The 15477-nt window shown below is 41.4% G+C and overlaps 1 protein-coding gene across 3 annotated transcripts in view; it reads right to left on the reverse strand.

Moving 5' to 3' along the window:
- The window catches only part of rps6ka1 (ribosomal protein S6 kinase a, polypeptide 1), a 52208-nt gene that overhangs the window by 24159 nt on the left and 12572 nt on the right, over positions 1-15477 (reverse strand). For all 3 annotated transcript variants that reach the window (XM_069535345.1, XM_069535344.1, XM_020085099.2), the window contains exon 2: positions 11640-11684. In XM_069535345.1, the coding sequence (XP_069391446.1) occupies positions 11640-11684 (45 nt within the window). The remainder of the gene's footprint in view (positions 1-11639; positions 11685-15477) is intronic.

A 15477-nucleotide genomic window follows, 5' to 3' on the forward strand; every position in this document is an offset into this window, starting at 1 on the left:
ATGAAATAAACGCAGACTGCGACTATTCACCGACAGATATTGATTTACTAAGTGCCATTCAATCAGCAAGTACAATGTCAAACATCCTTTTTTGAAAGACTTGGTTCGACCTTGCTGAAAAGCCGGCATTCAGCACTCGACAAAAGCCGTTGATGCCGGAGTGGTTTTGAGGCCATACACTCGTCTTTGAGTGTCGAAAATTTCACAGAGAGGAAAATAAAAAGTTTGGCCGAGAAACTTTTTGTGAGAATAAAAGCGAGCGAAATAAAACAGAGCAGGATAATCAAGGACACCTGCTTAACTAATCGTCAAACAGCCGGGCTTTATCTGACTTACAAGACATAATGATGAATTGGGCTTTAAAAAGGAGCGCTGAGGAGTAGTGGTGGAAGTGATGGAAGTTAGGAGGGGTGAGGAAGAGAAGAGGAGGAGGCTGTACTGGAATGTTGGGAGAATGATGAGGGGCAGTGAGAGCATGAAGGAGGGCATCTTCAAGCCTCACTGCTTTTTCTCATTTAGGAGGTCTACGAGTGTGTACGTGCGTGTGTGCGTGTGCGGTCCAGTACTCATGTTGTGAGGACCTAGAACTGACTACACAGTCACATTATGGGGACTTGTCATCCTTATGGGGACACAAAGCAAGTCCCTGTGATATTAATCATTACATTGAAAGGGGAAGACATAATTTCAGGATACCTTCAGATGAGGGTAAGGGGTTAGACCCAGTTCAGACTTGGTATTAACGTCAGTTCTAAGTGATTAGATCCGAGTATGAATGAGTGTGTGTGTGTGTGTCTCAATGTGCGTATGTGCTGCGTCATCAGGGTTCCCTCCCATGTCATCTGAAGCGCTGCAGGCACACCGTGGTCCACTCCGCGTGCCACCTTGACACATTTCCATCTGCTTTTATCTCAGCGATTTCAATCATTTGATTAAACATGGATTAAAAGCAGCAACTGGCAGGTCTGGTTGTTCCTCATCAGCCTTCTCAGATAATAATTAAACAAGTCACACCTTGCTGCTTTGAAACTGACTCATTCAATCCTATCACCATGTGTGATGTGAGGAGACAGAGAGGCTGAGAGGCAGAAAGTAACACCGGAGCAGATTAAGGGTACCGGAAAGAAAAGAGACATGGCGGACATATTTAGGTCAAGTGTCGACACCCACAACAGTACCCTCAAAATGTCACGTCTCCATGATCGGACCTTAAATATGACAATATGAAATGACAAGGGCTACCAGCGGTTGATGCGTTACTCTGATTTCATAATAATCTGCACACGCTAACAAATAGAGAGATGACACAAGAAGAATGAAATAACACTATGAATGCAACTAGCAAATTATTTCCTCACTCATTAATCTGATTATTATCTTGATAATTCAATGAATTCTCACATTTGAGAGGCTTGAACTTGAATAATTAATGAGGAAACATTTGCCATTATGAGGTAAAAATCATATGTTAGAGATAACTTTAAATCATAAAGAAGAAATGAACAAATGGTAGAACAATAAAACCTTGTATTTCTAGTACATGTAATACAGTTAAAATATTATAAATAATAACTTGTTTAGTGTGGACATTTGCAGATGGTTTGATGACAACACAAACAACAATTTCGTCACAACTTCTCGTCCTCGGAGACAATGATGGAGTGATGAATATGAAAACTGGTTATGTGCATATCATTAACATTTCAACAGTTTATTTCCTCTTCTCTCGAGCAGAGAGTGAGACACAAGTGTGATAATGAATTGCATCGCTCTCTCAGATATTTCCCTTTGTTATAGTCGGTACATCAGTGTGAATAAATATTATTCACTGACTGTGATGGCATGAATAGATCATCATTTAGTGTAAATACTGATTTTTGTCACAACCTTAATAGGAATAATTGGGGGCTCCCACACTGCTCACATGACTTTGCCCACTGTAATCTCAGCGTCACTCTCTTAAATATAAATCATAAAACTAGCTAATTCAAATCTAACTTCAAACCAAAACATTCACGTGACATACGTTAGTTTTAGAGTATCTGAAGCAGTGTCAGCAGGTTGGAGATTATTTATGTACCAAAAATAGTACATATAATTTTGCAGGTACATGTATAAATAGTACATATGACAATAGGTTGTTCTCATACTGGTTCTCATAAGGTGTGATGCAGTGTTTCTGGCATTGCGCCTTTTTAATTGAAGCAATAATTATGCAGCTCGACAGCGAGTCGAAACATTTCCATAGCAGCAGCTTAAAATGACTCGAAAAACTAAATTGGAAATCTGTAACACTTTTTTTTTTTAGGTCTTTGGGTAGTACATAATAATAATGGATTATTTGTAACAGGCCTTTTTTACAACAGCAGCATCAACATATCTGGCTTCTTTGAATAGACACAACACCATGAATAAACTTATTCAAATGATGCCGTGTGAAAGCAGAGGACAAAATGATGATTCAGCTACAAGAAGAGAAGCAGGTACAGCAGAGTGTGTTTACTCTGCTGTACCTGCAGACACAGACCAAGATACAGAGAAACTATATTACTCACATAAAGACAAAGTCATGTGATCAGGTCTAAACAAATCATGTTTAAACATCCACCTGGTGGAAGTATCAAAACCATTGTGGATATCATTCTACAAATAAAAACTGCAATCATTACTTGTTATGCTCAACGTCTTCATTTCATCCATATATTTGTGTACATCTTCTGAAAGCGGACAGAGACACAGTTTAAAACGAATGAATCTCTTTTCGTACGCCAAGGCAGCATTAATGAGTTTTACCTTGACTGGTAAATATCTGTAATATATAAAAAAGAAGCCATATTTCATGTGTATTTTCTCCTCGATAAACAATCCTCTCTACGGAAGCTGTCCTGAGAGTGATAAAGTAAAGTGAACTGGGTGTTGGATCATTTTTCCCTACTGTGCTGTGCTGTATGTTAGACAGGCTTGGTCTCAACATGTAGAGAGTACAACAACAACGTCTACAACCTGTCATTAGGCTTTTCAGGATCTAGTTTCGAAAAGTGGCTCGGCAACTGCATGTTTGAAAAGACTGAGGAACAAGGCTGGTTTTCAGAGACTACTGATGACTGAAAGAATCCCTCGGCACTGATGATAGACATATAGCAGAGGGATGAAAAATACACTTCTGTGGGTTCCTTCTCCTTCAGTGACCCTGAGGACGTTCTCTCTTTTGAAGTCCTACTTCTTTAATCCAACCTTACACGACCCCAGCACTCCTGTGGCATTTAGTGTCACTGGAGTGAATCAGTCAGAAAACTTTCCAGCAGCTGGTGTGACAACAAAAAGAAGACTTCTCAGACTCTGGGAAATGACGAACATACAGTAAGTCCTTTTCAGACATGACCTGCGGGTAAAATACGGACAATTGGCTATAGAGTTCATCCAGATTTCGCACATGCACAACACAGCGGGAGGTTCTCTGTACAGATGCTTTCACAACAGCAACAAGTCCTCATCGTTCATCAGAAGCATCATCAAACCAAACTCGCTAGCGGTGAATACAGTGGGGGATCCCCCTGCTGTGTCCACACATGGACTTCTCCTTGATTACTACGGACATAATACTAAGAGGCCAGGTAGAGAAAGTCTCACTTTGACATTTGCCTTCACACATGCACCTCCTCCTCCAGAGAAAATACAGAGGAACTGCGGAGTTTGGTGCTTGTCATTTGGAAATCTGACAGATTTTGTTCCAGATTCAAAGAGAAAAATCAAATAAAAAATTGCGCAAAAGGATATTTATGAGAAAATAACCCTGCACTTCAGTCTGATGTTGTGCTGCAACCTGATTGGCTCCTGGTATGCTGCCCATTGGGAGTGTCTTTAATGAACAGCTAACTAGCAGCTAATCACACACTCTGAACTGATAGAAGGTGCTGAGCTATGAAGGTTAGAAATTCATGTTGCCAAGAAATGAAGGAGACAAAGAAAAAGCGCGGGGTGAGAGAGGGACTGCAAAGAGCAACAAGCTCTGTCAGGTCATCAGAACATAATCCTGCTGAAGAGTCATTTCAGAGTGTGTGAGTCATGTACAACAGGAAAGATATTAGCCACACTACAACGCATCCAGGAGCGGGAAAAGATGAGTAGACAGAAACAAAAAGAATAATATATTCTTGGGTCAAATGCAGACACGGCAAATTGTCTGTCTGCGCTATATCTGGACCCAATGCATGTATATGTATGTGTGTGTGCCTCTAAGGTGTCCTGTCAAAAAGTGGCATCCAAGACAATTCTACTGAATTATATAGTAATGACAGAGCTGTCAGCTGAACATTGCTATAAAAGCACACACCCTCGAGCTCACACCCTGCTCACTGTTCTTACTGGTTGTCACGATAAGTGTGTTTACGCATGTGAGTCCCGGAGCTCCATCTACGACAGGCGCCGCCAATGTCACCTCCGAGTCAGTGCCACAGGGCTGTCGTCAGCAACGATCCATATTAAAATTTAAAAGCTGACATTTGTTTTTCCTTCCTGCTGCGACCAGGTCAATCAAAGTCAGATTTTTGGGGATGGGGAAATGTTTGTGTGTGCACCAACCCACAAAATAGACACAATAGTGCGTTTTCACACCTGAAAGTCTGGACCAAGGTCAAAACCAATGTTCATGTCTTGTTACATTGTTGACATTTGATCCAGTTAGTTTTGGTTCCACGTTGCAATTGAGGGAGAGCACTACAGACTGGTTGGTTGATTGATTTGTAGCCAGGAAGCGTTTGACATATGACGAGTGTGTTTTCGATACGCCTGGCATTAGTCTTTCCCTTTGAATCGAGACAATGAATTGAGCAGTTAATCAATCATTCATTAATCCACTGTAATATCGTTATGGTGTTACTGCCAGCATCACCAACTTCAGACAGTACTCAGCACTAGTTTGCATGTGCCAAATAAATGTCCTCAACAATATATCATCAGATGCAAAGACTACAAGCAACCCTCCGAGCCAAGTCAACTCTGTTTCTGGAAAGACAGGAAAGGTTTCTCTTCTTCTATTGTTTGATGCTGTTTTGATTTCCTGCAACTGGTCCAAAAGATCAAGCTATCCAAAGTATTTTCATTTTACAAACAAACCAAATCATAGTTCAATTTGATCCAAATCAAGACCACCGCTTGTTGGTCCGTTGGCTTTTGGGGGGTTCAGTGCCTTGCTCAAGGGCACCTCAGCAGTGCAGTCGCTATGGACTGAGCTACTGCCTCCCCAAGGTGATAGCACCTTTACAGAGCAGGGATTAAACAGACAGCTGCAATATTTTAGGTTTTATTTGCATAATGAGGGAACATTTGGGGATGTGATATGATACATGATAAATTCAACTGAGTTCAGGCCTGAAAACTTCCCACGTGCACCTACAGACAAATGGATACTGCCACAGACAGACAGGAAAAACACCAATAACGTTGCGCAGACTAGATAATAATGCATTGAGTGCATATTAGTCTACGTCCTGAGGCCCAACGTGATATAATCAGTCACAAGCAGCTCCATTCACTTCACCCCGCAACCCCAGTGCCCTGCTAATAACCACTCCCTCTTACCCTACACTGGAATGTGAAGTGTTAAGCTCTGCGAACTCCAAGGCGTGTCCAAACCTTGTTAAAACAGGCCTCCTCTCAGTGGGGATCACAGCCAAGCAGATATAATGCATAATGCATTACTCCTCTGGCAAGATTTCACACTCTTTGCAAGATGATTATCAGTTTTTTGCAAAAACCTTTGCAGTTTTTAACATTTGGTGAAACTGCGCAGATCATGAAAGACAAAAAGATCAAGCTGGAAGTACAGATCAACAGCTGTCCTCTGTCTCTAGAGTCATTCTTTCCATAATCTTTAATTGTGTTTATTTTTAACCTTTATTGAGCTCAGGAAGACACACTGAGCATGGATGTCCTTAACCCGTAATATCCTGTTGCACAATCATCGGGGGACACAAATCAAATCTTTCATTCTTAATCACATACTGTGAAGTGACTTTACTTGTTTTCACATGAATTGTACAAGGGTTTGGGCAAGGAGAATGCAAAAACTACATAGAAAAACTTCTAAGTACAGAAGAGGGAAAGAGACTGTGGCAAATTTGTAGTATGCATTTTGTAAAACATATATTTAGTAAACTCATTCAGGATCACAGGTTTGGTTATATGATCTTCGTTGTTTTTGCAAATAATCTTGGCATCCGTTGGAGCTTGGCAGACAGGAGCAGCAGATGGTTGAGGCATAGTACCACATTCATATGGTGTCAAGTTATTTATTAAACACAAGGAGAGTGATGTATGAGCTTCATGTTGCAATCTCCAGCTCACTGGAACTCCACAAAAACACTACGATTTGCTGCAAGACAACAACAGTACTTCATCCTGATGGGAACATGAGCTTCAGCAGATGCTCGGGGCAAATATCACAAACCACTGCTGCACAAACTCCCCTCTGCACAAACCCAGTTTCTTCACATAAATCCGACCATTAGTCAGTAAAACCCAAAGGGACAAGGAAGTGGAGCAGTTTATAGGACGTATTGCATCAAGAGGTAAAATGCAAACAGCCCATGCTGGGATGTAAGCCAAGAGAAAAGGAGACTGAAAAAGTAGGAATACGGAAATTAAAGGAAGAGAATGTATTCGAAAGACATTTTTTCCCTTAACAGACAGACATTGCAGGGAATGAGATGTTAGTCAGTGCCCACATGAGAAGACGTCCCTTGGAGACACAGTCCATCATTCCTGGAAATCTGCTCATTTGCTCATTTGCTTTCTTGCCGATCAGATGACATAATCAACATCACTCTAGTATATTTCCCAGCAAATATGAATCTACAGCCAAAGGTGCACTGCAAAGCATTGTCATGTTGTTGTAATGTCTTTTGCTGTAAAAAGAAAAAGATGGCTTTGAAGGCTTTGTTTCTCTAATCTCTTCTCTTCTCTTTTATTTTTTTTGTCTCCATCTTCCACAACAATATCCTACTGTCATAATTAGTGTCACTTAGCAACCACAACTATTCATGAAGAGGCGGGGATTATGCATTCTGTTAACTCTCACATGAATCCAACAATAATGCACAAATGCCATGATATATGCTTATCAGTGACATGCAGGGTGAATTCATCTCCAGCCTGTGTCATCTCAAAGTTCATCTTGGAATAGGTTAGTAAATCACATGAGCCACAAGGACCACGAAAAGGAAGAGCTGGATGCACGGCGGCTCACTGCAGGGAACAGATTGTGTACAAGAGTCTTCTGTGTGTAATCTGAACTCGACCCAGGATTTAAGATTCTGCAGAAATCAGGGAGGAGAACATTTTCTGTGGAATATGTATTTGCGTATTTATCAGTTTCTGTGTGAAGAGGGAGGGAGGTGCCACATAAATCAAGTGCAAGGTCAGGTTTGCGAAAGGAAGAGAGAGCAGTTGCCATGCCTACACCATGCATGTGCAAACAGCGAGGCTATACAGAAGGCGTATACGAGGCTACGCAGCCTTGACTTTCCCATTTCCTGACTCGCCAGCCCCGCAGTCATCTACGGTAGCCCAGGGGTCAAAAAGCTCATCATGCAATCCACACACACACACACACACACACACACACACACACACACACACACACACACACACACACACACACACACACACACACACACACACACACACACACACACACACACGTAAATATTTAATCAGTCCTGGAAATACTCAACACCACGGCTGCCCCGAGTCCTCTGTCTGATTAACGCACACATGAAGAGCAAGGCGACAACGCACTGCTTGTGCAAGTGCAGCAGTTAGCAGCAGGGGATAAAGACAGATTAGCCACAGGAACGTCAGATCAGTTCACAGAGAGACGCATGAGTGTGTGTTCGTTTGATTCATAAAAATCCTTCCTCATAGTCTCACAGCGTGCGTCCGAAGAGCTGAGTTATTTTGCCACTTCCTTGGAATCTCTTCAATCACAACGCTCCAAACTGTGTGACTGCATCTGTGTGCACAACTGGAGGGAGAACTATGCCGGGGCAGCCTACTGTTTTCTCTCCACTCTTCTCTCTGTACTCCACTTCTGCAGTCTTCCACTGTCATTTGCTCCTCCCTCATTTCCCCTCTCCACTCCCCCTCGACAGTTCCCTCGCTCCCCTGTTCGCTCCGCTGTGCCCTCTTGTCACTCGGGCAGTGAAGCACAAATACCACTCGCTCAGCACATAGCCATAGTAAAAAGCCATTATCTACATTATAGGGACGACAAAAAAATGTCACCGCCACTGATGGAAAAGGCATTAGCTCTTTCTGCTTCCTGCCCACGTGCTTGGTAGGTGGGAGTTAATATACTGGAGTGGGAATCACACACACACACAGTTGTGTCTCCATGAGTTCAGAGGACCATGATTTCTACTTGTGTAACCTAAACTTCAGTCAAACTAAACACAAAACTAAGTTACTGTATAAGGTTTTACGTTATGGGGTTTTGCCTTATGTCCCCCTTTGAAGACAAGTCCTCAGTTTGTGACTGCGTTGACAGGAAATTAAGTCCTCACGACATGAACCACACGCACATCTGAGAAGCAACACTGCATGCTATGCACATCATTGACCACGTACTGTGCGTTTCATAACATGAGTTTCAGAATGTTGCATATAAACAGAATATTAGAAACAAGCGTTTTAGAGTTTCTCTGTTTAAGCAGGAGAGATGAGAATATCCAAAGATTTTATTTTACATTTCTATGCACAGTTTGATCCACACAGTCAGTTATCGGTAGTGAAAATGCCCATTACAGTTTCCTGGAGTCCAAGGGCACCTGTTCATATTATTTGTTTTGTCCAACTTTGAAACATCTTTTGCTTGATATACTCTTTTTAAAGGGTTATTCTGTGACTGCCACTATTTGTGATTGATCAGGTTATATTCTCATTAAGCCAAAAACAAACAAACATAAAAAATGATTGCCGATTAATTATTTTTAAATAATGTCACCTCTGTGAAGGTGAGATGTGATTCCACATCAATCGCCAGGACAATAAGATCACACAGAATTGTTACGAGAAGTCCAAAACTGTCTGCCACTTCCATACCTGAGGCTGACGTATCCATTGTTTCAGCTTTTTGCATATATCATACTCAGAGGCAGCCCCAAGGGCAAAGACGATGATATGATTTGCTGCTAGAAATAGGACAGTTTTCACACTCAGAACATTGTAAGCCTGGTTCTGTGCCTGGGAGTAAATAGTTGAGTGGTATAATTGTTCTGTGATAAGAACAAGAAGAAGAGTGTCCTCTCAGGTGACAGTGAGATTCCGTCAATACAGCTCAACAGACGCCTTTTATGGAATCCTCTTTTAAAACTGTGCAGTTAAATAAACAAACCTTCGGAGAAATATCATATAGAAATGACTTCCAATTGATACTTTGACTCAGGCTTCATTAATGAGATGAGGTTCTCCTATATTCTACATAACTTCACTCTGTTTTATTTATCCCCCTTATTCTGAAACAGATGAGAGAAAAGAGTTTTAAAACAGACCATAAAACCCTGTGTGAAGTGTGACCTGCCAGAGAGCTTCACCTGCTGCCGTCACCTTCACAACCTGGTTAATGGCTCAGAAAAGCCTGGGACGGACAAAGGCAACAGAAGCAGCACTAAAGGCCGAGTTGCACGCTCCTGTATTTTTATTAACTTTTACACCAAATGAGGAGTCTGGAGAGAAATGTCAGGAGAAAAAAGAAAGTAGATGGCTCATTAGTCTTCTCCAGGGACAGAGGACTGACTTAACCTCAGCCACCCCTCTCTCACAGACACACACACAATTGCTTAACCATCATAAAACCTTCTTCAGGCTAACATTCACATCAGCCATCCTCTTTGCCTTGGTCTCAGTTGTTACCTTTATCCCCTCCCCCTCACTCACCCCCATTAGGTCTGCTGGAGCCAGGTAACTCCCCTGGCTAGAGTAGATAACAGCAGCCATTATCAGATTCCCAGCATTCAAACGACAACTCGGCATCGATCATTGCTCGGCCTGCATGGTGCCAGAACGGTCTTGGGAAGTCTACCCCCACGTGCTCCAACAACCAAGATCTCACGGTTAGATTTATATAATTTAAGAGGAAAGATATGCTGAGTTATTCTCACTATATGCAAAATCTATTATCACATTATCTTTTAGTCCTTTTATGCTTATACGTCTTATCTCTTTTGAGAAACATGAGCCACCACTCCTGTAGACTCCCAGACACAGACTCCATTTGAAGGACATCCTGTTTAACTAGATTACAGAAATAATCAGATTACAGAAATACTCTACAATCAATTAGCACAATATGTAATGTACGTAATCACAAGGCTGCCCAGGCCTGAGCCATAATTAAATATTATCGACTTTCAGCAGAGTCCAGTGATGGTGATATGATTAGGGTTTTAGCAATCCAACAGGCAGGATTGGCATCGCCGCCGATATGGACCCTTTTTTTTTTTTTTACGGATCAGGTATCTGCGAGCGATCCAGTTTCCTGTGATTCTGGTTATCAGCTGTCACAAAGAGTTGGCTAGCTTTGTTTATAGTGCCTCAATCACTTCGGACAAAAATGGGAAAAATCTAAATTTAAGGAAGACTGAGCAATGCCAGTGAATTTTTAAAGGCTCATATATGCGCAACTTTAAATATCTTTACAAAAACGGAGAGAGCCTTATGTTTGTACAATGCGTTGATTTGTCCGTACTTGTGCAAGTTTTCTGTAAGCTGATACAGACGAATGAGATGAAATGGAGCAGTGCCACCAGAAATCAACCCTATTATTAATCAAATCAATTAAAAGGCTCTGGTCTTTTTTTCCTTGCCATCAAACACTAATGGCCAGCGTGGCCCCAGTGTGCTCAGTCCTTTGACTGAAACCTGGCTCTCTCCCTCAGTCATAGCACATTGTTCTGAGCTGAAAGAAAAGGCGACATACTCTTCAGAGCCTCTCTCCCTTGAGAGACCAGGACTGAAAATAAAAAGAAAGAGAGGCCAAGCGAGAAGGAAGATTTCCTTGTCCTTTGCTCCATGGCTGGAGAGTAACATTCTACAGGAGGAAACAGGATCACGTTTCAGGGCTGGACAATAAAGCATAGAGGCCAGAGCCAGGAAAAGGGCTGAGTCAGTGATTCTCAGGGAGTACGTGTTTCTGTGTGTGCATGTTTGTGTGCATTTATCTCCGCATGAGACATCATGCAGCATGTGTAACACTACAGCCTTTTAATATTGACCCAGACACATCAGCGTACGCAGCAGCTCGGACTGGTGCTGGAGCTGCTTCACCTGACAGTATTCAACACATTAAACTGCAGCCAACTAATGTCCTCTGAGGGCTGTCAATGCAACTGCTAGATGAACAAATCAATGCACAGTCACACATTTGCGAGCACAGACACGAGAGGGCACGACAGCTTCCTCATCCTCCGCTATTAAAGATGAACATTTCGTAGAAAAGGCAAGACGAGACAAGAATTCCACATAAGAGTTGTGTCAAAGTCCTGTCTCTGATTTCTCTGATGTTGAGCCACATGACTGTGAGTGAATCTGATTTAGGAGCATGTAAGTGTGTGAATGCTTTTGCATTTTGTGACATGACGTACCTTGACAGCAGGTGTGACTCCGTCCTCAGTTGTGCTCTGCCCATTCTGTCAAGAAAGCACATGTGAGAACCAGTCAGAGCGGGTAACGGTACATGTATCACGTGTGTGTGTGTGTGTGTGTGTGTGTGAAGGAGGAAAATACATAATGAGAGATGCAAGAGAACATTTGCAAGACTGCGTGGGTTGCAGCAGTCCATTGTATCCAGCACTTTGCTCCTCCACTGGCAGACCTAATAATCTGAGGCTGACACACAAATGCACATCCTTCATCCGTCTCCCCTGTAGGTAAGCTGTGTTGAAAAGGCTAATCATCATTATCTGTTAAACAATGACTCAACATGGGCGATTCAGAAAATCAACATGTTATTCATACAACATCCAGAAGTGGGTGGATAACTTTGAACGCTCACTCAGTTAGATTATAGGTCTATACGTGTGTCTATTGCACAGACAGACAAAGAACAACAAGGAGAGGGATTAATGGGAGAATAAGGTGATTTTGTTATTTTTTTAATGTGAAGAGGTCATAATGATGTCAAGACGGATTAGAATCACTTGTTATCACAATGTACGGCCTAGAGAGACAAAGACACAGGGACAGACATTGATCAGTATCAATGACAGTTACACATTTAGAGAGAACTTGAGTGATCCCGACAGGACTTTTTAAAAAATTCCAACTAAAGTGACGCCTACAACAACAAACTGGAGGCTGAAAACCAACGCTTGGCAAAATAATGAATTTATAGAATTAACACTACTGTCACACACTGAGCATTTTTGTTAATTCATTCACCATTAATTATTTTTGCAAATCATTCTCCCCTCAAAAATGTGTGTTTGTCACAGTTTCTTTTCACCTGGATGTTTGACCCCCTGAATGTGATGCGTTGCATACGAAAAAGGCTGATTTCATATTTGTTCGCTAAAGTTTCTCTGTGCTCATCTGAACTCTGTCTTACAAGTAAAGATGATTTTTCTGATGTAACAACTAATCTGCAAAACAACAACAATCTTATTTAAAGGAAGGAAACTCAGAAACCTGACTTTTCAGTGAGTCCAGCAGGTTTACTCGCCATGCAACCAACGTCACTTTTTGCATCATATAAACGGAAGACTCCTATAGATCTTATGGCACAACCTCAACTTCCAGCTTTTTGATTAAGTTGTGCTCCAGTGATGAGTGTGAAATGAAGTCCTTAAAGACAACTGACCCCTTACACCCATCAAAGAAACACTCCTGTGCTCAAAGTCAAACCATTCTGGATAAATGTGAGAACACCCGAAATAACAACTTCCCCCTTTTTCCACTTCTTTGTTTGTCTTTCCATCACAGAAGGGCGACCCTGAGCTTGCTAACTTCCTTCATGTCCTCTTCCTCCTTCCTCTTCCTTTGCAGACTACACAAAATAAGGCAGGCGGGCAACACAATGACAATCAGTGGCCTTAACAATCAAACACTAAACCTGAAGGGTTCAGAGCGTAGGGAGACCCTGAAGGGTGCAGAGGCTGATCTGATTTGCCTGGATATTGTTCTGACCAGAAAAAAGATCTGACCATAAAGAACACCGAGCGTGGATAAAATTTACTGTCACTGAAATACCCCACTGCATTTCATGATTGGATTTGTTTGGCAACTGGATGTACTTCGTTATACTTGCACTAATCATCAGCTATTAATTGGCTGAGTGCTATAACCCCTGGAGTTTTTACTAGAGTATATATCCATTAGTGCATTATTGACTTATCACAGATATATCAGTATCAGTTAGATGTCGTATATTTTCCATTATGATTTATTTAGAATATACATAATTTTAAGAGTATTTGCAAATGTGTAAATACTGAAAAATTAGTTGCTCCCTAAAATCAGCCAAAAAATGTCAGTATTGTTTTTAGGTACCATACTTTACAGACCAATTTCAAGACAGTTTAACTTGACCCAAGTGGGTCCGTCATAAAGGCTGCAAGAGGCCTAACGTGAGGGCGGAATGGGAGACATGGAAGCAATTAAGCAACCGAGTAGTTTAAAGTCAAGCACAGACTGATGTATTTTAGGAGAGGGTATTTAAAGAAAACCAAGAGGAAGTATACGTGGCTAAAACTAACTCTTCAGAGGAAAAAAAATCTCACTTTCCTTGTTTACTTCACTTTCTCTTTCCCTCCTTTCATTTATCTTCCCTCAGTGAGGTGTATGTGGTTGGTTTTGTTTAAGCCAGAATGGTGATGACCAGCAATGGCAATACTAAGTGATTGAGTGCAACTGCCTGAGTTTGTGCGAGTGTGTGTGTGTGTGTGTGTGTGTGTGGTCAGCAATGCCTTCCCTTCTTTGCTGCTCAACACATTTCAGCCTCATTAGCTCTGCATGGCTGATCCAAGTGCCCCATTTAATGGTGCCTTCCCTCCCCTGCACTTCCTCAATGAAAGCACAGGCAGGCATGCACACACATATAAACAGCCACATAAATACACTCAAAGACAAATACATCAATACAATAAACAAACGTATCATTGCAAACAGAGCGAGGAGGCCAGGGGTGAGAGAGCTGACAGATTCATATCATGAATCATGATCAATCTGAAAGATGTCGGCAATCTAGTATTTTGAGGGATGATGTAATTCTATGACATTTACAATCGGTCTATTGTAACGACGTGGATCTACACCACGTTCACCTGCCAACATAATGACTGTCTACTAGATGGCTGGGCTGATTTGCCAGTATGTCTCTATCTAAAGCTGCTTTCAGACATGTTATGAACTCTCTTCTCCTGAAATTATTAATAATTATTCATTTCATTGTATGTAGCTATGATGTGGACAACACGGAACTTAAGACACTGATGCGCATCACCGTGTTGAAAATGTTGTCTACTATATTGTGTTTTAAACAAGATAATTCTTTGTTGTATATAAAAACAATTAGACACAATGACACAGAATAATAAAAAAAAAAGGCCAAACAGATAAATTCACTGAGTTTGAATCTGGATATTCTCAACAGTACTTTTCAATGTTGTGAGGGAAGAATTTAGACTGTGAATTGTGACTGAGTTTTAAAAAAGACCACAATATGATATTCTGGGAAGAGCAATCACTACTAGGTGGAAGCAGATTAATTGAGTAAACATATAGAAATATATGACACAAAACCTCACAAGGGAAAATGGACTGGCCATTAGTCAATCTGGAGAACTTTTAATTTCTCCCAGGACTCCTGTATAACTACACAAAGTAAACACAGATAACTCTCCCAGTATCACACATAGATAAATCTGTGTGATTAGAACAACGCAGCACGGTAACTAGGCAACAAAGCAATATATTTACCATTCATTGTTGTTTGTAATTCTACCTGACTAAACTTGTTGTAATCTAACCTGCCATTGAGTATTGACAAAAGGTCACATTACTAATGTACCCTCTTGGTAAATGCCAGAAAATGGAAGCAGCTACTGTCGAGTCAAATCTGTGCTAAAAGGTTTATCTCTGACATCAGCAGCCATAAAAGTGAAGCGAGAGGAAATTAGGTTTTTCAGACATTAAATCTGCACAACTCCCCAGAGGCTGCACTGTGGATGGACAGTATAAAGTCACCGTTCCAAGAGAAGACAAACTTTTAACTCTTTAAATCCAGGAATGAGAACGCACTTTCTATCGGCACCTTTCGACTGAAGGGTTTTGTTATCACATGCCCACCCTGCCCTGCTATACACATACTCAGGTGTTCCACAGGTCACACTCAGATAAACCAAGCCTACGTGCAAACACACACACACAGATAGTGCAAGGCATAAATGTGAAGTGAGCATGCACACTTAAACAAGTACTTGAGTG

Source organism: Paralichthys olivaceus, chromosome 12, assembly GCF_024713975.1.
Source record: "Paralichthys olivaceus isolate ysfri-2021 chromosome 12, ASM2471397v2, whole genome shotgun sequence".
NCBI lineage: Eukaryota > Metazoa > Chordata > Actinopteri > Pleuronectiformes > Paralichthyidae > Paralichthys > Paralichthys olivaceus.